General features: G+C 44.5%; 1 protein-coding gene across 3 annotated transcripts in view; it reads right to left on the bottom strand.

Moving 5' to 3' along the window:
- PTPN14 (protein tyrosine phosphatase non-receptor type 14) overlaps positions 1 to 23,534 on the bottom strand; it is a 439,438-nt gene that overhangs the window by 327,869 nt on the left and 88,035 nt on the right. For 2 of the 3 annotated variants that reach the window (XM_081854527.1, XM_081854528.1), the window contains exons 14-19: positions 21,898 to 22,041; positions 19,913 to 20,131; positions 15,335 to 15,463; positions 12,130 to 12,361; positions 9,456 to 9,619; positions 4,915 to 5,534 (exon numbers count right to left, since the gene is read on the bottom strand). In XM_081854527.1, coding sequence (XP_081710653.1) covers positions 5,406 to 5,534; positions 9,456 to 9,619; positions 12,130 to 12,361; positions 15,335 to 15,463; positions 19,913 to 20,131; positions 21,898 to 22,041 — 1,017 coding nt within the window. In that variant the 3' untranslated portion in view covers positions 4,915 to 5,405. Of the gene's footprint in view, positions 1 to 4,914; positions 5,535 to 9,455; positions 9,620 to 12,129; positions 12,362 to 15,245; positions 15,464 to 19,912; positions 20,132 to 21,897; positions 22,042 to 23,534 lie in introns of those variants that run through there. The other variant, XM_081854529.1, reaches the window with a different exon arrangement.

Here is a 23,534-nt window from a genome sequence, read left to right as displayed (position 1 = left end):
TTCTCCTGGGACTGTGAAACACCTCCCAGACCTTGTGTGATCTTCCAGAGTTCTCAATTGCTCTGGGAGCCTCTGCAGATACGCAAGGCTCCACAATGCAGAAGTTCATATAAAGCTAGGATGTACAAGGGAGATTTCACCTGGTACCGGAAGATAGCAATGATGATTCCTGGAATATGTCCCTGAGCAGTGCTTCCATAATCTGGGGACAACCAGATAAAAAGGCCCCTATCTACAATAGCTACCCATCCAACATTAGAAAGCAGGAATGTTCATAAAATAGGAACCAAATATCTATGTTTCTGAGAAGGTTCATATGGGAGAAGAATGTCCTTACAGTACGCCTAGTGGAGGAAGCCAGAGGAGGCCTTTTCAGGAAGATTTTTAACTGTGAGGAGATCCATATAAGAGAAAGCTATCCTTCAATAATTTAGGACTTAAAAGGCCATCGCCAGCACTTTGCTTTGGGCCAGGAAAACAACATAGGTGTTTCAGCATCAGCATCATAAGCTCACTATGGTTTTGCTTGACATCTGGACTAGCTGTAATCCCAATAATAATATGACAGGTGTGACAGTCGTGACCTAGATATCACTAAAGCAAGAATCATCATGGCCAGTTTGGATCTGCCCAGGGAAGGGCATAAAACTACTGCTGCCATCTTAGACACGCTTAAACTGTCAACAAGATTCTCCTAAATCTTTAATAAAAATACATTAAAAAAAACCAAGACTCTCCTAAAAGTTAATGAAGTACTGGTCATCCAACAAAGTCAGAAAGAAAGGTCATGGAGTTTGGGTGTACAGGTCAACTGTCAGACAGGGTGATTTAGTAAAGCATTAATTTTCTGCAGAAAGAAATGGGGTTCATATAAACATCACTCTTCTTTGTATGCAGATACCTGGTTAATAACAGTTTATATTAAACTCCCAAGATAGATGAACCATTGGGACACAACCCAGCTTTCTCAACAAATCTTGCTTCTTTCAGCCCTCACAGGACCCATTCTTGAATAGGCATGTGGTTTTTCAACTAACTTTATCTGGATTATGGACTACTGAGCAGAGACTTGTGTTAATAATAAAAGAAAAAAAGCCAAAGGGCTGCATAATAAAACTATGGCAAAGTAATGGAAAGCAGCTCTCTTAAAAGTCCTGCTCCCATTTATTCTGGGGCAAATTCATTCCCAAACTTTGATGCGATCCGAGAAGGATCTTGGGTTTTGAGAAAGCACTTCATTGAAATCACAACCTTAAGTTTTACTTTTGTCAAGTGACCCTACTAAAACCGGGGGGGACACCAGTATTGATATACTGGTGAGTGTTATAATTAAGGGTAAAGAGGAATAACTGAAGATATGCAAGGATCTCTTGTTTTGAGTAAGATGTTAAGAAAGTTGCCAAGGTCAAATCTAATGTGAAAAATCACACTAAATTTAACAGGCGTTTTAATTAAAAAAGAAGGAAAGTCACTTTGAACACCCATCAGCCATTTTAGGAATAGCATGAAAATTGTTGCTTATTATGTTAGCAACTATTTGGCTCGCTGGTGAGCATTGTTCACTCATTGCAGGAGGCTTTCCCTTCTAATTTTGTGTGCAAGATGTGTGCACTGTGACAAAAAGCCTTGGCGGCTTTGCATCGACTTTTCCCTTTTAGCATCCATTATGCCTGCTTATTAAATATGGCTCTTTTTTTGTTTGCGCACTTCCAGAAAAGCCAAGAATATACCCATTCCAACCCAGATCTCGTCGTAATCAGACCTCAGAGTGGTTGATTTCCCCCATCTTACTCCCTACCTGTCAGGCCAAATGGAGCAATGGGACTTGACAGCTCTGGGTTCAAACTTAATTCATCATTAGGAAATTATTCAAAAAGCTATAATGAGATAACTAATTTAATACACTTTGCTTCAAGGTTTATTCCTTGGCCGGCTTCCCAGATACAAAGCGTCTCTGTGCAATTATCATGCAGATGCCACTAAAAGACTTTAAATGGTTGCAGCTAATTTAACAAGAGATATGTTGGCATCGGCAAGGAGATGCTGGATTGAAAATTGGAGTTAACTAAGGAAGCAGCAGAATTTCTAAAGGTGCATCAGCGAGGGGCTTTCCCTGTGCTTTCTTCACTTCATCATTTTGGGGGCAACTTGAAGTATCTCAATGTGGTCTACCATTTCATTAGGAGGTATAAAGTCTGATTGATTCGTCAATTAAAAACAACACTTTCAGGGAGAAATCCTAAGCTCCCAAGAAGGGCAGTTGGGAGTCCCACTGGAAACTGTGCCTCTCTGCAATCTGAAATGGAAGTCTGTGGCTACAGGCCTCTGGGCACTGAATGAATGTCATTGGTGGCACTGAAATGTCATTGGTGTCCCAAGGGTGAAAGGGTTAAAAAGAAGGTCACATCAGCGGCAGATCCAGATCTAGTAGATTCAAAGCCCCATCATTGCCGAAATTGGCCCCCAGAATTGGAGCATGGGGGAAGGGAGAGAGACTATACGAATGGAGTTATTTTCCCTCCCACTGGATTTCCATGGGATTAAAAAAACAAAAACCTTTCATTTCTTCCAATGGAAGAGGAAAAGCCTAACAAATAAAAAGTGGGTGGGGGAGAACAATGGAACTCCCTCCATGATGTATTCCTCCATCTCCCTCCATAGATTTGCTCTAAAGGTCAAAGTGTGCAGCTTGATTATGCACCAGTACTTATAAAATGGTACAGATAAGAAGCCAGCACCATCTTAATATACACGTTTCTCCTATTCTCTTACACAGAAGAGAATGCCTGTTCTAAGATGAGCTCTGCTATGACGTTTGTGTGCATTACCTAAACATAAAGGGAATTCATTTCTAATGCTCTTTGCTTCAGAAATTGAGGACTGGGTTCAGTTCTCAACCTGTGGGTCCCCAGATGTTGTTGGACTATAACTCCCATCTTCCCTGACCACTGGTCATGCTGGCTAGGAATGATGGGAGTTGTAGTCCAACAACATCTGGGGACCCACAGGTTGAGAAACATTGAGCTAAGTAGAACCCAGCACAATGAGTCCTGCTAGTGCAATTGGACTCCCCACCCCACATTCTTTGTCCTCCCCACACAACACCCCTCATGCCTTCTCACATCTGCTTGGGAAGACTGGGAGAACCCCCAGTGCTGGCGGCGGAGAAGGGAGATTTAATACAGTAATGTCTGAACTGACGGAACCATCACCTTAGCGCAGCATCGAGTTCCACCCACTTTTTTAAAATTCACACTCAACAAATCCATACGATTGATTAAATGAATAAAAACTGGGATTTGTCCCTGCTTTCTTTTGTTACATCCAGTGTTGCTCTTAGGACAGAAGGGTACCAGCTGCCCGCCAATCTCAGCAATAGCTGCTTAAGCATTGTTGCCTGAAATTGACAGCATGCAAACAAACAAACAAACAAACAAACAAACAAACAGAAGGTCAAAGAACCACTGACAGAACATCATAGATGCATCATTGAAGGAGGGGCCATGCACAGCTTAGAAGTGGAAGGCACCCTCTTCCTGCAAACAATTCCATGGCCAATCATCAGGTTTCTCAGCTGAATGGCCATTGGACAGCCACTGCCAGTCTAGACTAGGAGGGCACAGGTCTGACTCACAATACAAGGCAGCTCCTGATGTTCGAAAGTACTTCTTTACCCTAAAAATGTACTCTAGGAATCAGAGTGTGGATATTTATGGTACCCACAAGGTCTGTTGAAATGAGTGGGAGCTGTGAAATCTCATGGGCCTGCACAGAAGAACTTCTCAGTGGCTGGTTCCCTGAACAAGGCCTGAGCAGGCTTCCAACTTTCTTTTGTACTGGAGCTATGATGTCTACCACGGGGCAGGCAAAGACTAAGAATTAAAGATAAGGGAGCCTCTGAGCATGTGCTCAGCCAAGGAATTTATTATCATTACCGGAATTAAATCCACATACTGTTTTCACACAAAATCAGTTCTGGTTTCCCTCCCAAATGTTCCATAAACTCACTGATAGGGCTGGCTGGCTGGGTGGGTGGGATTTTGCCCTGTCTGCATTTTTTAAATCAAACAAACCCCGTTCTCATTTCCTGGGGACAAAGGCATGGAATGGAAAATCATCACTCTTCAGGTTTTGCACTTTCCCAAATTTTGCTACACGCTAAAGTACCAAAAATTTGTCTGTTTAAAAAAAAATCTGCATTTTATAGTTAAATACCTTTTGAAACCCGTACATTTCTTCTGCGATAAGATATGCAGTTAAATACACATTTAGAATATGTATTTAGATTTGTATTTAAATATGAGTTTTCGTACAGAGTTTTACTTTTCTAAAAAATAATAATAAAAAAATCAGATCTAATGTGAAAAGAAGGCGGAATGTGACTGATAGCCAAAACATGTGACAAACTGACACACGACCGGGTGATCCATTTCTACTCACAAGATCCTTTGCTTAGTCAAGTGAAATCTTTTCCTGAGCCAGGATTCAATACCATTTATGGGAGAAAAAGGAAGTGAAGTGGGTCTGGGGTGTTAGAGGATAATGTCAATGACAGATTCTATTTAAACCATTTGAGCTTTTTTTGTGGCTACACACACAAAAGTATTGCTTTCAACCATCACCAAGACAATATGAGCATTCCTGCCCAATGCTGCTCACCTGGATGTTAAGAGTCGACTGGAAACCAGGCTGCTTTTCTGTAAAAAGCTGCATGCATCACACAGAACAACGTAATATGACAGGCAGCAACTGTTTTAGGCGCATCTGATATGTGTGCGACTGCACACACACGCATCACACCGAACGCAGAAGAGACCCGAAAACATCACAAAAATGTCACAAAAGGGGGCTGAATGGGGTGTTTGCAGCCTTTTCAATAGTGTTTCAAAATACATGATTTCACTTATATGCGTAAATTGGGAGTTGCCTGTATAGAAAAAGATATTTGCTTTTAGATTCGGACAAAATCCATTATTTTTTACTATGAGTCACCTCTTCTATGCCCTGAAAATAGGTTGCATCCCTCCAAATTGAAGAATAAAAACAGCCTAACAGGTCGTACAGAAATGCAAAAGTCGAGAGAACGCTGTCAGATAGGAACTGTCAGGTTGTAAAAAGAAGGTCAGCCATATGAAATGTGTTTCCATAATTCCAAAGTCATAACGTGTTTCACAAATTAAGAACATTCACACATCATTGCGAGGAAAAATAATAATAATAAATTATCTCGTATAAAATAATTTGTAGGAAGAACAAGGTCTCCCTACTGTCAATTTTGTGTATTCGTCACAAAATACTGCCAAAAGAACACGCCCCGCCCCCCACAACAACATGGAGGGAGGGATTCTCAGCCAGATCCAGAAGGCTGCATGTATGGGAAAACAGCTGGGTCTCTTCTGAGGCTGTTAAATGAGTCTAGAGTTTTGAAGGAAGAGGATGAGGACTTGATAGACAAATTTATACTGAGCGATGGTTTGGATCATGAACATCCTTTGCTCCCTCAGGTGTTGCAGCATCACTGGAACATCCACTCTCTGCAAAATTGAAGGAATATAAATATGTAAAAATATGTACATATAAATGTACAAATATAAATATGTAAAAAAAATTGTGACGTGGGAGAAACCGTGAAGCCGGCTATTGCTTCCCTCATGATTCCTGCTGCCCCTGTTGCTCTGTACATTAAAATAACAAATGTTAATAACATGTTGAAGGTAAGTAAAAGATGTATCCATTTTAGAACCCTAAAGTAGTAGAGGTTGCCAGGACATCACCCCGTTTGCCTCTACATAGTTCCATCCTTATTTCAGACATTGTGATATATCGGTATAGCGCTATGTTTAGCTGGTGATAGATCACGATGTTGAAAACCAGACATCGCCCAGCCCCTCTCAGTAGCTATCAAAACTGGTACGGTGAATGAAGTTGCAGAAAACAGAGTGGAGATAGATAAGGTGGCAAAATTAGAGCAAACTGCAGATGGAGCAGCCATTAAAAGCATTTATTATTGTCTTCATATGAGAAAAAGAGAACAGTACTGTAATGACTTCCTAGAAAAGAGGTTGGGAAATCAAAGGACATCTGTCACTGAGCAACAGCCAGCTCTTTCTTCCAGGATGCAAGCTCCTCACCTGAGAGGATTGCTTGCTCTGCATCAATGGCTCAACAGTCTCCCCTCACTCACCTAGTCACTACAGTCCTTAGGGGACTCTCCACCCACCAGCCAGGCTTTTCCCGCCTTTGTAGAATTAGTACACTTCTCACCTCATCACTTTATCTCACCAATGGCCTTTATCAACTCTGCCATTACCTTTCTGACTGGAAGAGTCACCCTGTTAGAATTTCACGCCTCTGTTGCTGGATGTGTGATTGTTACATCACATGTCAGTGTTTACTTACTAGGCTTGGAAAGTGTGAGAACGGAAGTCAGCCTTATCTCTCTTCCGCTGTACTGTACTACTGTACTTTTCTTTCTCTCTTGGAGAAGAAGCGAGAGGACGCCATGATTGCTTTGTCCTGTATATATTGCTTAATGAATCACTTAGAATGCTATACTCATGCTCCACGATCGTTTCTGCTATACTCTATTGATTGAGCGTGCACATGTCTTTAGACATGTGTCGCTGGTGCGCACTGGGACTGATTTGTGATCGTCCTGGGCTGCACTTCATAAGGAAGATGCCCAGAGAGGTCTGTCTCATTCTGGGGGCTACGTGTGCCCCCCCAGGCATGTTCCGACAACCCCAAGAACAAATGCCTTCTGTCCTTTCCCTCTAAATTAACCTCAGGATTTCACACCAGTTTCATTCACCAAACCATGTTCATTTCCAGTGTACAGACAACCTCATTTCTGAAACGTCCCTTTCCACACAAAAAGGGGCTTTCCCAAGCTGGTTCCCTACAGATGTTTGCGGACTGCAGACTCCCATCAGCCCCAGCCGCTTGGAGTTTGTGATCCAAAACATCTGGAGGAAACCAGGTTGGGGAAGACCGGCACAGACCATGCCAATGTGTCAAGAGCCTCTTTAGCTCCCTTGCCACGGAAATAAGAGGACTTTGTTTTGATTTCATGTAGGCCGCTCTGGGAGCCTTTCTGGCTGAAGAGCGAGGTACAAATACTCTAAATAAATAATTGCATCTTGCATCACAGGGCTTGTTCAAAGGATGCACTTTGGGAAGTTCTCAAGATGGTAGTAATCTCCGCTTCTCATGCATTCCTCTCCCTCGCCGCGAGGAGAAAGACCATACGGAGAGCCTTGCTCGATCAAGCCAAAGGCCCATCAAAACCAGCAGTTGCCAACCAGATGCCTATGGAATTCTGCAAGTAGGATTCTGAGGCAACAGCACTCTCACCTAGCAACCAATATTCAGAGGCATAGTGCCTCTACAGTGGAAGGGGAACAGAGCCATCGTGGCCAGTAGCCACTCAGCCTTATCCTCTATGAATTAATCATCTGGCCTGTACTAGATTTTTGGGGGGGTCAGCAGTTCCCCAGCTACCCAAAGAAGCTGATGAAACCAGCATTATACTGAGGCAGACAGCTGGCTAGAATTGTCTGTTACTCTCCAAAGGTCTCAGGCAGAGATCGTGCCCAGCACTGCCACCATGACCTGGTGTTTCAGCTACAGTGAAATCACAACAGTCTAGGACAAGAAAGAGCGTATTCTTAGCGGCTGCACCCAGATTATGGAACGCCTTGCCCCGTGAAGGTTGCTAGCTCCTTCCCTCACCCATTTTTGCCAGTAATATTGATTTGTACAGCTTTTATATAAGTTTGCAATCTGCTCATATATCGTTCATGAGCTATATATTTACAATACAGCAAAAGCATTGTACGGTTGCATATTGTTCTGGTATTTATCATTCCAAGGCACTGCAAACAAGAGACCCTCTTTCTATAAACTTACTTGGTTCTTCTGTAACGTGTTTGGTCATTATTACGATGGTTTGTATTTTAATCAAGCTAATCTGCCAATCCTAGGGTGCCATTCTATTTCCAGTTCTTTGCAATACTTATTTTTGCAGCTGTCAATAACTGAAAGCCTTTTTATTCTAGCAAGCTTTTATTTTATGAGGCAGACAATGTTCAATCAATCAATCAATCAATCAATGTTTATTATGGCGAACGGTCAGCAATAGAGGCAGACAATGTTCTTAGGGTGTTTTGTTTAAACCGCCACCTGGTCTCTCGGTCTCTCTGGAATTGTTTTGTATTGTTTTCAGGAGCGGCAATTTTTCATGTAGTTAGCTGCCCTGAGCAGTGTCTTTTAGGCTAGGATGCTGGGATAGAAAAAATTAAATAAAGGAAAATTTAAATAAAGGAGCTCTTGTTTCATGCAAAGCACTGACTAATGTACCTATGAGGGCAATTATTATTATTATTATTTAAAAATAGTACAGTCCCATTCATGTATTACTTTCTCCCTGAAAAGAATGAGAGTGGGGTACACATACCCAAGTCTAGAACCAGGTAGACAGCACCAACCAGAATGCAAAGCCCAAATAGGACCACATTGACCAGGTTTCCTGATGGAGCAATCCATTTGAGGCACCTCATTCACGCAGATGCAGGTTAAGAATGCCAGCTCTCTATTCCGAAATTTGCTATACTTGCACACTCTTACTAAAGAATGCTGCTCTGTGGAATCTGATAAACAGCTCATGATCTAATTGCTTTGCTAAGCCAGTTAGAACTTAGCCTTGCCTAGGCATGGGGGCAGGGAATGCAGACCAGTTGGGACTCGCACAGCCCAGCCCAATAACTGAGCATCTGCCATATTTCTCTTTCCCCCCCGTACCTGATGCAAAAACAAATCAGTTGCTACATCCTTGTTTTCCAAGTCAAGCTTCCTTAATGTTTAGCAATCTGGGAGAAATATTTTATACGTCATGGCATACTTATTGCAACTCTCTAAATGAAAACATTTTCTTTTTCTTTTTTGCACTCCGTATTGCAAAAATGTGTTTAGCCCATATCTGATTACCTTGGTTGGCCATTTTGTTCCTGAAAAAAAGTACCTTAAAGGGGGTGGGTGTGAGTGTGTAGAGGAAGCAGCACTAAGAGCGCAGTTCTTACTTGAAAGAAAGTAATGAACCTTGCTTACCAGGTCAGGTTATAAAACCTATCTAAAGGGAATCGCATAATAGTTTGGAAAGGTGTTGTGAACAGACATTTTGCTTACCTTAAGCTTTGCAAAGAACTGTCAACAGACTACTTCTTGCACCGCTCCATTTTTTCACAACACCTGACAACCACTTTGGGCATCTGCTGAAGCAATTTGCAAAAGCTTCCGCCGGGCTTTTGGACGTTTGTTGAGACTTAACCCTCTGGTTAACCCGCTGGAATTTGTGGACCTCCTCCCCACATACTTTCACGCTTTGCAGCAGGGCTTGCAGGAACACACCTGTATTTAAGCAAGAAGAGGCCCGCCTTCTGAAAGACCCGTTTGCTCACCTCGTTGTGCTCCAAGCAGCCAATCATGAGCTCCGTCAAAATGACCACCCCCGTCCTCCCCACGCCGGCGCTGCAGTGAACGACAATTGGGGGGTTGCAGTTGTTGCTGCTGTCCAGGACACTGTTGGTGTGGCGTCGCACCGATTGGATCTCTTCCAAATAGGCTGCGTGGCGGGAATAAAACGGAAATCACATTCCTGAAATGCTACCCAGCTTCACATAAAAAGAGGACGAATGCATGGAGGGGCAAGCTTCCTTTTAAATTATGATAATTTACCATTCTTAGAAGACACTAATTATTTGGCCTCTGGACAGCAAACAGCACCGAGTTAAGCAAGAAGCAGCAGGGTGTCAATTACTACTTGGGACTTCGGTCCTTTAAATTAAACAGCTCTTTTTTAAAAAAGAAAAAATAACACACTCTCTCTCTTTCCCCCTCTGCAAATCCCCAAGTCCCTTAAGCAGATGACTGTAGACATTACTTACAGCAATTCCTGCTATTAACAGGCTGGGATCAGAACAGCAGCAAGGTCCCCTTGAAACAAATGCCTGTCAGAGCCAGTATCTAATGGGCAGGGAGCATCCATCTGGCCCTCTCCTTACCTTGCAGAATGTCTCTGAATTTCAAACATGCCTGCTGACTCTCTCTCTCTCTCTCTCTCTCTCAAGCAGGCCTGTTTCATGCACAAATTTTCCTTCACAGAGAAAGCCCCGTGTAGGGTAACAAAGAAGGAAAGAAAACAGTTGCCTTGCATGGTAACAGACAGTCCTCTTAACGCGGGTTACATGTCACTGAAAGTCACCCAAAAAACCTCCATGGTTAAGTAGACATAGGAAGGGTGTGTGGTGAGCATACCAGCTTCATTGCTAATACTATCACCCTCCACAAGCGGCAGCCTGGAGATGGAATCTGCATTACAAGAGGCTCCCTGCTGCAAAGAGTCATCCTTCAATTTGTGGAGGACAACCAGGGTGTGTGTGTGTGTGTGTGTGTGTGTGTGTGTGTGTGTGTGTGTGACAGAGCTAGCATGCTCAGCCCCATTAATCCCACCACTAACTCACATGCTTACTAAACACAGATGTATTTAGGAGTGAAGAGGGCTACTGCCTTTAACAAAACCTAAAGGCTCTGTGGTCTACATGAACCCAACCTTTAACGAAGAGACATGTTGCGTTGTGCCATATGCTTCCAAGGGTCATCAGCTAAGAGCAGGGCCTTTAGCGTGGTGGCACCTGCCCCTTGGAATGCACTCCCAACGAACATCAGGCGGGTACCTACAGTATTAGCATTCAGAAGCCTGCTCATTTATCTTTCACCCATGTTTTCCCTGATGGGGGCTCTGCCTATGCTTATGTATTAATATGATCTACTAATTTGTGATGCATTGTGTGCTTGTTTCACAAACGTAATTTTGCTGCCGTTTTCATGCTGTTCATCATCACTATAATTTTTTCGAAATTCTGATGATTTTCAAAGTTTGCAAATAAATGCAGGGGTGCCACCAGAGTCTTTGTTGTAATGACATAAGAAAAAGACGTTTGTGCAACTATCACACATTTTTAATTTTATTTTATGGATTGAGTGCTGGCATAATCTAGCTTCTTAAAATGGGCAACAGCTCTTGGGCATGATGATTCCCATCTATGTTAGCTGGTAATCCTGGAGATGCCAGGGAATCAATCTGGGATCTTCTGCATGCAAAGCACATCCTCTTCAACAGAGCAATGGCCTCCTCCTCTGCTCAATAAACACTTTACTCGCAAGGCCACCTTAAGCATGGGGCAATGGGCCATCATCTCAATCCCCATTCCATGGAGTGATCTGCAAGCAGCTTCTGCTGCCATAAACTCCAGGAATTTCACACAGCCTCTAGGCTGGCATATGGGGATATGCATCCCCCAGATTAGACTCAGCCGACTCCCAGCTGCTGATACCTAGCATGCATGCTTTCCTCCTGCCCTGGTAGTGTCAAGGGAAACAAGGCAAAACCCTGGCAAAGTGTAACTTCTACACAAGGCCTACACACAATTGCAAAACAAAGCTATTGACACAGTCGAGAAAATATTTTCCTCCCTTTTTGTTATTAATAGTTTTTCACATATTCTTTTTGACATACAGTTCCACTTTCGGTCCCTCTCCCCGGCCTGCACACATCCAAACATAATAATAACAACCGGGCAGAGGGCCTTCTCAGTAGTGGCGCCCGCCCTGTGGAACGGCCTCCCATCAGATGTTGAGGAAATAAACAACTATCTGACTTTCAGAAGACATCTGAAGACAGCCCTGTTTAGGGAAGTTTTTAATGTTTGATATTTTATCACATCATCATCATCATCATCATCATCATTATTATTCTGTTGGAAGCCACTCAGAGTGGATGGGGTATAAATAAATTATTATTATTATTATTATTATTATTATTATTATTAATCTTCCCTACAACTAAAGCTCAGCAAATAAATGTCAGTATCATTATATATGTGTGTGTGTGTATGTGTACACACACACACATGTATTTTTATGTGTGTATATGTGTGTATGCATCAGCAAATAGTTCTAAGGACCCACTCCAACATTTAATTCAACTTCACTGATGTCCTCACTCAAAACAAAAAGAAAGCACCCACATTTCAAATACACACACACACACACACACACACACACACAACTTACAGAGAAAGCCTTGTTCTTCTGGGCAACCGTGATCCGGCCAGTCGGTGTACTGCAAATGCCACACCGTTTTCTCCTGCCCTAGCAGAAGGTGCTTGACCTTGAGACCCGTAGTGGCATAGCAACCAGAATCGGTGCGGAATTTGGTGGTCACCTTGAACTTCCCGTAAGTGGCTGAGCTGTGCTTGGAGCCGAGTTTTGGCCAGTAGCGATGGCTCTTGGCTCTTCCTCTTTCCTGTCCCACAGCAAAAGGAAGGAGAAGCAAAAAATAATAATCAGCACGGTCCTGTTCTTACAGCCACAAGCCACTGCGAACAATGGGTATGCCTAAAAATCAAGTACAGTGCCAGTGTGGTTTAAAGCAGGGGTGGGAAAACTTCAGGAATGCAGCCCAGTCGTGGCCCTCCAGGCCTCAAAACTCTACCTAGGCCTCATCCATCTCTAGCCTTTCATCACACCCCAAGTGTTTTGCCTGGCTGGAATGTGTCCTTGAAAGTTTTGGCTCAGCAGACTGCAGTTGCTGATCCCTAGCATAAATGCTTTCCTCATACCCCAGAAGCTGCTGTAGGGTCAAGGGAAACTGGGCAAAACCCTGGCAAAGTGTAACTTCTACGCAAACTGACCCCTTCTCCCTCAGGGCACCATGATAAAGCTGGTGCCACCAACCAGTGAAGACTTCACAGCTACAGAACAAGTGAAGTCAAGCACAGTATCACACACCCTTAGGCACACCTGTATGGATTGTACACGCCGCAAGCAAAATCTGAAGACTCGTGTAAAGGAATTAAGAGAATGGCTCGAAACATCCCATAATTGTTCACAGTCCCAAAATGTGTGTTCAGGCCAATAACTGCACAACAACATGCAGCCTCAAACAATGCTGTGTGCTCCAGACAAAGCATTTCTAGTGTGTGTTTACAGCACTGCACAGAAAATATCACAGATGCGCTTCGTTGTGGGGGCTAACAACAAACCCAAAGTTCAAGCAACCCTCAGGGCATCATGTTATAGTTTCCCAGAAAATAGCTAAGTGAGGACAGCAGAGGAAAATGGGGAGCGGGAAAGTGACTGATCCTATTTGACTGTTTCCCCATGAACATCTCCCTTGCCTCCGTGCATCCTGGGGTTCCAGGAGTGCCCTCTTATCACGGAGTGTGCATTCATACTGCAGTTACTGTCTGCAAATTTCCACCGTCTCAGGACAGTGGAGATTCCTCGTCGTTTCCAAGCATCATAAAAGCCATAATACGAATGCTTGCATATAATCAGAGTTCAGGACATAAGACAACCCCGTTGCCTGCCGCCGCTTAGAAAGAGGCTTTCTCTGTGGTCAGATTACTCTAACTGTGCATTTAATGGACTCTTGCTCCCCCTTCTGAACAGCTGATAGTGCTAAATGTTTAAAATGGGGAAAATCGGGCCACACTATTTAAACAGAACAGCTGTTCCTGTGTGCCTGTAAAGGCAGCAGAGTTCTGAGCAGGATGCAGGGCTGGTTACTTGTGTGTGCCAGGTTTATAGCACAACATACAGTTGTGGGATTACAACAGAAATAACTGTTTTGCTTGGCATGGGAATAAAGGCGATTTCTTCTCTCTTTTTACTGGATACTTTAACTGGAACAACAACTTCTGATGTATTCGCAGCTGATAAGGATGCTAGTAATGCAGAGGTGGCCTTGGATGGGTTGAGAATCTCATTCTTCTCAAATAAGGGCAGCTTTGTGTTCTCAGAATTCACTGCTTTGTTTGGCATGCAGCAATCTTCTAATGGAGCTAAACTTCCATCATTACACTGTGCGGCCAGCTAGACTGATACAAACAAGGTTGTAAGGGGTTGAGTCATCCCAGGCAAAGGTTCAAAGGAAGTTTGAAAAACAAAACAGCAAACAGGAGAGCAAAAGGACCGGCAGAGAGAAGCGGATTGTCATGGAGAGTGCTTCCTATATCTTCATAACATGCACACAACTATTTGAACCTCCCTTAGCGTACACAAGATAAAACATGGTCCAATCTCAAGAGTGGCTCTTGCTCTTATCCTCTAGCACAGGACAAGCTGATCAAAGGGTAGAGAGCAAGCCCACAGAGGCCCAAGGAATGCACGCTGTCAGGTTTGAACTAGGACTGGGTGGGGAAGAGAAAATGCAAGCAAACAAAACATCTCTGAATGTACGGCCTATATCTGCAGTGAGGGTCGACCTGAGGTCGGTGGCAGGCCCACTTGGATGAATGCCATTCCAAGAGGTGCTCTGAGGGGACAGCTCATTGCCACCAGGACTTTTGTGGTCGTGATGGTGCAGTGAGCAACTCCCCTCCCCCCAGTGGTGGACTTTGGGGCCTCAAATTTCAGTGGTGCCCTGTGCAACGTCAAATTCCTCCCCCCCCCCCCGCTTTCCATTCTACACCACAGTTGTGGTGCCCCTGCAGCACCCCAAGGCTTCACTCCCAGTGCCACCAAACCAGTCATGCTCCCCTAAATCCACCTCTGCCCCTCTTCTCCCCCACTTCCCGCCCGAAGATGGGCCACCAAATTGTGCTGTTCCATCCGAGTATCAGATGCTAGTGACTAAAATGGGGAATGTGCATCACCATCATGTTGTGAACCTCACCACACCTTCTGATTGGACACATTTTTATAAAAGATATAAATCTGGGACAGATGGAAATCTGCCTTTGTCCACATTCAAACCATATATGTAAATTGCTACGACAGCAACAGTCATGGCTTCCCCCAAAGTTTGTTAAGGCTGCTGAGAATTGTTTGGAGGCCCCTATACACCTCAGGGACGCGGGTGGCACTGTGGGTTAAACCACAGAGCCTAGGACTTGCCAATCAGAGGGTTGGCGGTTTGAATCCCCGCAACGGGGTGAGCTCCCGTTGCTCGATCCCTGCAGTTCGAAAGCCCGTCAAAGTGCAAGTAGATAAATAGGTACCGCTCCAGCAGGAAAGTAAACGGCGTTTCTGTGCACTGCTCTGGTTCGCCAGAAGTGGCTTAGTCATGCTGGCCACATGACCCAAAAGCTGTACACCAGCTCCCTCGGCCAATAAAGCAAGATGAGTGCCGCAACCCCAGAGTCAGTCAAGACTGGACCTAATGGTTGGGGTCCCTTTATCTTTACCTTTATACACCTTACAGAGGTACAATTTGCAGAGTTCCCCGTGAAGAGGACTCTGGAGATTTGTTAGCATGCAACCACATATTACATACCTCCTCTGCTGTCACCATGGCTATCACATTCACCCCTTCTTCCCACACCATTTGCCAGAAATCATGGCATGTTTGTGGCAAAGGTCCTTGTGTGGCTATGTAGTGCCATTCTTCTCCACCGACTGTAACCTGGGGTAGAGAGAGAGAAAGAGAGAACAATAGATTACTATAAAATTCATGCCACAATTGAGCATCTTCACCTCTCTCTTTCTGCCATAGCAACTATGCATAGTTAGGGAAGGGCCTTAGCTCACTGGTAGAGCTTCTGCTTTGCACGCATGAAGTCCAAGTTTCAATTCTTGAATCCCTGAAATCCTCAGGTCAGGCTGGTTCAAGATCCTGGAAAATAGCTGCCAGGACACTGGGAAACTATACCAATGGACCAATGGTTTGACTCAGTACCAGACACCTTCCTATGCTCTTCGTCATGAGCTCATAAAGGTTCGTGCTTATCAGCCAGCTTAACCCACTCACCCATCTTTGCTGCTGTTACAGCAACATGCAATTTTCTTACATGCACAAAACACGACCCTATATTTATATTTTGGCTTTAGCTTCAGAGGGCAATGCTGGAAACAAGGAAGCAACAGAAAATGGCCAGGGCTGTGGAGGAAAAATAACAGTCAATGCAGCGTTCAGAACCCCTTTCCATCCCTCCTTTTTTTCAGATGAAATACCCACAAAATACCCATTCTATAAATTTGCAGGGTGGCGGGGTAGAAGGGAGAAACCTGAATCAGAAGAAGCAGGTCTGCCTCTGGCACATGATTATGATTACGGTGATGATAACAACAACAACAATTTATATGCCGCTCACCCAACTGAGTTGCCCCAGACACTCCAGGGCACTCTGGAGGGCTTCCAACAAATTGAAACATTAAACACAGTAAAACACCACACATTAACAACTTCCCTATACGGGGCTGTCTTCTAAAAGTCAGATAGTTGTTTATTTCCTTCATATCTGATGGGAGGGAGTTCCACGGGGTGGGCAATGAGGGAGCCACCAGAAGGACATAGGAACTGGACCTCAGTGTCTGGGATGAATGATGGGGGTAGAGATGCTCCTTCAGGTATACAGGGCCAAAGCCATTTAGCACCATCCCAAGATTCAAGGCCTATATAAACATGCTCCTATGGTGAGCACATCATTATATGGTGCTTGTGTGTGAGAGAGATAGACATGTTTATTTCATCTGAGGTGAGAAACACCAAAGGCTGTTTAAAAACTAGTTAAGAATGATCCCAACAATTTCAGTGAGATTCAGAATCTGGACATAGGAACGCAAGTAGAGCCCTCCTTGACCAGGCCAAAGGCCCATCTAGCCTAACATCCTGTTCTCATTGTGGACAACCAGATACCTATGGGAAGCCTACATGCAGGAATTGAGTTCAATGACACTTTCTCCACTGGCAATTTCCAGCAACTGGTATCCAAAAGCATAGTGTGTCTATACTCCAACAGCTCAAAAGTAAAGAGAAAGTTGTTTGCTGATGTGGAGATATGAGCGCACCCACTGAAAACAGATTTCTTCTTTTTTTAGCATACACAGACTGAAGGCATGTTAATCTTGACAGCCAGGATCAAAGCAAAAAAGGGAAAGGCAGACAACCCTACTGAAGATTGCAAGCTTGGGTCTAGCAGCGTAGGAGTCTGGGGCAAGAGCTTATCGTAATGTTACGGGAGTTTTGCTCTGCCTGCCCGGCCATGGTCCAACCGCCCAGCCTGCTGGCACAAGGCATGGACAAAAAACCCATAAATAGTCCAGAGGGAGTGCACAGCCTGGAACGCGGCAGCACACTGCGGCCCCGACTGCAGGATATTAAAAATTGATAACTGGGTGAAAAACACTCGCTGCGTGGCAGAGGTAAAAATCTGCAGATGCAATTTCACCTTCTGAGCAAAAGAACATCTGCTTGGCTTCTGCAACAGCCCCTTGGAAGAGGGGGAGGGGGGAAGTGCTGGCAACACACAGGGTTGTATACTACTAAGCATCAGCACATGTCGCTACATGCGCTACAGAACAATGTGGGTACGTCCGAAGCTGACACACAAGATGAAATATGAACTCTTAAAGCTGGCTGGGGAGAATTCTTTCTGGGCCCCTGCCACCTGATGGAGCAAAATTATGCTCTCAAAAATGATTTGTCCTCCCCCCCCCCAATGGATGGGGGGGGCGGGGAATTCAGATTCCGTAATCAGTCATCCAAGCTGAGGTAGGTTGTGCCAAAAACACACAGTATCTGCTACCCACCAGATCTTTTGGCAGAAATCTGACAGGGTTCTGGTTTTAGAGAGGTGTTTTGACTCAACAAGGGCTTAGCGTTGTAAATTTATGACCAAACCAAGCTTGGAACTTGGTACGGATGTCTTGCAGCCAAGATATGCTCATAATTTAATACTGTTTTGACCAACGCAGAAAATGTTCATAAAAGCAGATCCGTTCAAGTTTTGTCAAATCACCCTTGACATTTCGGCCTGCTGGCCGAGGCTGGTGAGACTTAAAAGTCCCAACAGCATCTGCAGGGCCACAGATTCCTCACTCCTGACACAAAGAAGTTTGCTTCCAGAGCCACTCTCCTATAGGCCGTACAATTAAAGCGTATTTAAAGCACATTTCCGTCTCCCCTAAGAATTCTAGGAAGTGGAGTTTAATCCTCACAGAGCTACAACTCACAGCAAATTAACCAATTGTAGTTCTCATGTTTCTTTGATAGGGGTTAAATGTGCCTTAAATGTACGGTGTGTACGGTAAAAGTAAAGGAAGTGGGTGGCACTGTGGTCTAAACCACTGAGTCTCTTGGGCTTGCTGATCAGAAGGTTGGCGGTTCGAATCCTCGTAATGGGGTGGGCTCCCGTTGCTCTGTCCCAGCTTCTGCCAACCTAGCAGTTCAAAACCATACCAGTGCAAGTAGATGGTGTGTACACAGCTATAGTGGTTAAGAGTCCTGGATGTGGAGGGACAGGAGAGACCCAGATGCAAATCCCCAACTCAGCCATCAAGCTTTACTGTATAACCCTGGGCCAGTCATTCCCTCTCTACTTAACCTACCTTGCAGGGTAATTAGGATAAAACAGAAGGGAGAAGGGTCACGAATGCCACCCAAATCTACCTTCCTTTCACAGATTGTTCAGCTTTTCCAAATTCAGGGTACAAAACGTAGGGACGGCATAGGGCCAGGATCTGAGAAGCAGCAGAGTTCAAAGCAAGGTTCAGCCATGGACTGAGGATGGCACAGATTTTCCTTTGCAGACAGCACCTAGGCTAGAACCCAGGGTGCCTTATTGGGCTCAAGGCAAAAGTCTTTACAGAACCTGCAGCACTCGCACAGCTTTCCAGCCTGTTTTTAACTTTTGTTCCAAGACACTCAGAGTAACAGGAATGAATAACTGATAATACCTGCACTGGTGGAATCTGGGCAACATGCAAACAATGATAGTGATAGTGATAGTGATAGTGATAGTGATAGTGATAGTGATAGTGATAATAATAATAATAATAATAATAATAATAATAATAATATATTTATACCCCGCCCATCTGGCTGGGCTTCCCCAGCCAAATCTACTTGTACCAATAATAATAATAATAATAATAATAATAATAATAATAATAATAATAATAATATATTTATACCCCGCCCATCTGGCTGGGCTTCCCCAGCCAAATCTACTTGTACCAGGCATCTTTGTGCATGCTCTGAGTGAATTATGAAAACCACAGTTTCCCCCCCGCCCCACCAGACTCACAAAGTGTCCTCAAGGAAGCCTGCTGTCTTCGCTTACAAAAGAGGGACATAACAATGTGATCCTACTCATGTTTGCTCAGGGCCACTGGGAGGCTGCCACTCAGAAGAACATCATGGCAAACAGGAGATCAACCTGGCCCTATTCCCTGGTCACGGAGGGAGAAGCTGCACTTGGCTTCAGCTGACAGCTGCCCCAGGACTGCACAGCTGAAGGGCAGCACACCCTCGCCCCTGGCTTTGGCCGCGGGACTGAAGGAACCTGGACCCAGGAAGAACAGTATGGCAAAGGGAGACTAACGTGGCCGCATTCATCAGCCAAAGAACAGAGCCTGCTTCCCCCTACCTTCCCTGCCAGAAATAACACTGGTGAACTGGGGCTCCAAGTTTGCTTTTTTCCTCCTCCCTCCCAAGTCCCTTTTCCCTTTGTGCTGTTGCCTCTACATTGTAAGCCTGAGGGAAGGGACCGTCTTATTAATGATTGCTTTCAGCTGCTTTGTGTGGCTGAAGAGCAGGGTAAAAAGAAAAAAAGAAAGAAAGAAAGCCCAAGTTGAGTCACAGAATAAGGTTATTGTGAGGACGAAGAAAGGTTAAGGCGGTAGAGGCACTATTCATGTTTAAAAAATGTTTAACAAATTATAATTATTACAATCCTGTGACGACAGGCATGGTTTGTATATAGGTTAATTGAGGCTGAGAAGAGTGTCTGGGGACTGGCCAGCCCGGTGAGTTCACATCCCAGCACAGTTCACATCTGAACTCCGGCCTCCCAAGTTCAAGCCCAGCCTTCCTACCCACAAAGGTAGTTTCTTTCCTTCCCCCAGTCTTTACCTTTATGTGTGAGGCGTTGATGTAGCCTGTGTTGTTTTCTTTGGTTGGGACGAGCTCCACACGGTTCTCCTCATACGGAATAACTTCTCGGACACGGTTACGCTCGGAGTTCTCCGGAAGCGTCGCTGTGGTAAAGACCCCGTCTGCCTTCCTCTTTGGAATCTGCTCATATTCAGTGAACACCATCCCCTCTTCTAGTTTCCTCCTCAGGATTTTGCACTATTTTAAATTTAAAACAAAACAAAACACAAACACAAAAGAGGGCATTCTATTCAAAAGTGATTCCTCATATAAAATACAGTCAAACCTCGGGTTACAGATGCTTCAGGTTACGCGTTTTCGGGTTGAGCACTGTGCCAAACCCGGAAATACCAGAACGGGTTACTTCCGGGTTTTGGCGCTTGCGCATGTGCAAAAGTGCTAAATTGTACTTTGCGCATGCGCAGAAGCACTGAATTGTGATCTGCACGTGCGCAGACACAGTGCTGCGAATTGCGAACGCTGCGGGTTGCGAACATGCCTCCCACACGGATCACATTTGCAACCCGAGCGTCCACTGTACTACAGTTGCTTGTCTTTCAATGATGAGATAAATAATCAGAGGAGCCCCCCCCCCAAAGAATGCTAAGGGTCGTCTATTTCTTCCATCTTGCCTGCATTAAACTCTCTACCAGAGTTATGTTCTCTATAGGGTGGGGTAGGGAGGTATTTTACAGATGACGCCATAATCCAAAACTCCTGATCTATCCCACCTGTTTCACATAGAAGACAGTTGGGAAGAAGTAGACATTTGAGGCCAAAGGACCATTCAAAGAACGAAGAGGTGAAATCAATAATCACCACATCCCCAATTACTTTCTCTGACTGTAACATGGGGGGGGGGGGAGAGTGGAACCATTTTAAAAACCCTTTCATTTCCCAGGGGATGAAAAAAAATTGCATGGTCCTCCAGATCAAAATCTGGTGAGAGGTCTAGGAAGACCAGCAGGGCCGAACTGGCTGTGTTGATCTTTAGATGGAAATAGTCTGCAAAGGCCAGAGTCTCAGTCTTACAATGTAAGGACCTTTGGTCATGGGAACATCCTCGATGAACACTATACATTTCAAGCACATCCGATATTAGCGTGATCACACACACATGTGCCACACCCGGAGGTGACTCAAAAATGTCGCAGAAAAGAGGGGAACAGGGTGCTTTCAGGCTTTTTCAATTGTGTTTCAAATATACGCAATTTCACTTGAACACGAAGTGCCTTGGAACGTAACCCCTGCATAAATTGGGAGTTGCCTGTACTCATAGTTATGACCACAGCTAAATAATGATGGTGGTGCTTGATTGTGCAAACACTTTGTGAAAGACTTAAGGGCATTGAAGCTGTAACAGTGACAGCCAAATGGTTGCGAACACAGGAACCAAGGGAACTGGACATTGGGGCAACATTGTTCCTACAGTAGTGTCTAAATTTCAAGGGAAATGACAGTACCGAGTGAAAGTCTGTGAAACCCTGGTGCACATTTGCACACGTGGGTGCGTCCATATTGTGTAAGTGAGAAAACAAAACCATTAACCCACTAACAAGTACTGTGGGTGTCTGATAACAGCTGCCTAAATCAGTCTCCATTTATTTTACTTTTATCCTACAAAAACATGCTTATGGAACAACAAATGTCTACAGGTGTGTACATTTCATTTATTCCAAAACCCTTTGGTGCTTATGGAGACTTCTGTGGGCAAAATACTCTTCTGTTGTGAGGCAGAGGTTTTGCACAAGGGCTCATGGCTGAGGTAAGATTTGCATGAGCCAGCTCTGTCCCCAGTTACATGCATCCTCATGTTACACCAGCAGTCTTATGCACAGTCGTGATTTCTGCAGCCGTGTGCTAACCGGGGCATTGCAATACATCACCTGGTTTTTAATACTTCAGAAGCCGTTGCCGACAGAAACCAAAATGGCGGCCCTTTGTTTTGCTAGTCCTATTCTTACCCGCTCATCCATTGGCACCTTGACTGCTTCATCCTGGCTGTCCTCAGGCACTGGAACTCGAGCGACTGAGAGACCGTTGAGCGCTGCCAACATCAAGGGCCTCTTCTGGGCCTCCAGGCCTGCCATCTTCTGTTTCTCTAGATACTTTTGGCAAGAAAAGGCATGCTTTCATCTCGGGGTGATTAGAAATAATGCCAGCAGAATGTTGGAATGCCTTTTTAATCTCCCACAAAATCTACAACTCCGGCCGAGGAGTGCAGATGACGGCCATTAGCAGAGCAAATCCAAATGCGTCTCCTAAACTTCCTATTATTTCCCCGGGGGGCCTGTTCCTACATGAGTGCAGAGCTTTAATTTCAAAGGAACAGTCCCACGATATAGGGGACCTGCTATCAAAAACAGGCGTCTCTCTCTCTCCCTCCCGCCCCCCCTTGCGTGCTGTGTGTGTGTTTGTGTGTGTGTGTGTGTGTGTAAATGTTAGGCACAGAGTGAGCCGCATCAAGCAAGCCAAACAAACCACAAAGATGATACATAAGCCCAGGCTGGTGGCGGATTTTTAAACAGCATTGTTACATTGAAATTAGTACAATGGGCTCTGTTGAGCGTAAAGTGAATAAATACGGATCCAACGCCCACCCCACCTCCAATTCAAGAAAAGGCCAATTGGAAATGCTCCGTTGCCACCAGGTAGAGGTGTTGTGGAAGGGAGCAAAATTGTGACATGTAAAACGAGAACGTTTCAAAGCTCTAAAATGAGTTAAATTATTCTTTTGTTTGTGCGTTTTCCCCTGCCTCTAAATTTACTTCCAAATGTGGGTTCAACATTCAGAAGCACCATCAATTCTCCTAAAACTAAGGGCGAACAAAGCACTTTCTCGACCTACGTTTTAATTGCTGTGTTTTAAACAGGACTGTTTTACTGCATATTTTAATTATGGTTTTTTTTATAATAATAAAAACCAACACGCTTGTGCAATTGGTTTTTATACTTGTAAACCACTTAGAAGCTGGTTTCAGCATTTAGCAGCTTATTAATTTATTATTCTTAAGAAAAATAACAAATTGTTAATTTTCACTGCCTTCCCTCTGAATGGACTCTTCTGTGACCTTTTGAATGGCAAGGGTCACTGCCAATTGGGGAGCACCCAGTGGTGGCTCCACCCATAGTGTGTCCTCTGCCAATCACAGCCCCTTAGATGGTTGATATTGGGGGAAGGCGCTCTTCTCGGCTCTGCAATTGCTCAGTGGGGCTAAGGAATAGCTGCAAGCCAAATCCAGGTGTTTCCAGGAAAGCTGCTCTTACGGCACTCCCCAAGCCTTATCGCCGCATCATCCTCTGTAGTTGGCAGGAGCATATAACTTGGGTGTTTCCAGATCTGTAAGAGGCAATGCATTTCTGTCTAGTTGCTTCTGGCTGACCAGGAAACTGCATAAACTAAGGAATTATGCTCTTGGGAGTGGCTGTGGAAGAAAACCTTGCCCTAAAATGAATTAATATTCTTCAGTGTGGGTAGCTTTTGATGGTGAGGGGGGGAGAGAGAGAGATTGGAGGTGTGATAATGACTTCAGCTATTTTGGATTTTTGTCTGTACTTGATGAAAGAGTCCAGGCCTCCTTCTGCTCCAGCCTCTCATTCA

This window comes from Podarcis erhardii, assembly GCF_964252035.2.
Source record: "Podarcis erhardii genome assembly, chromosome: 3".
NCBI lineage: Eukaryota > Metazoa > Chordata > Lepidosauria > Squamata > Lacertidae > Podarcis > Podarcis erhardii.
This window is presented reverse-complemented; position numbering and strand designations above follow the sequence as displayed.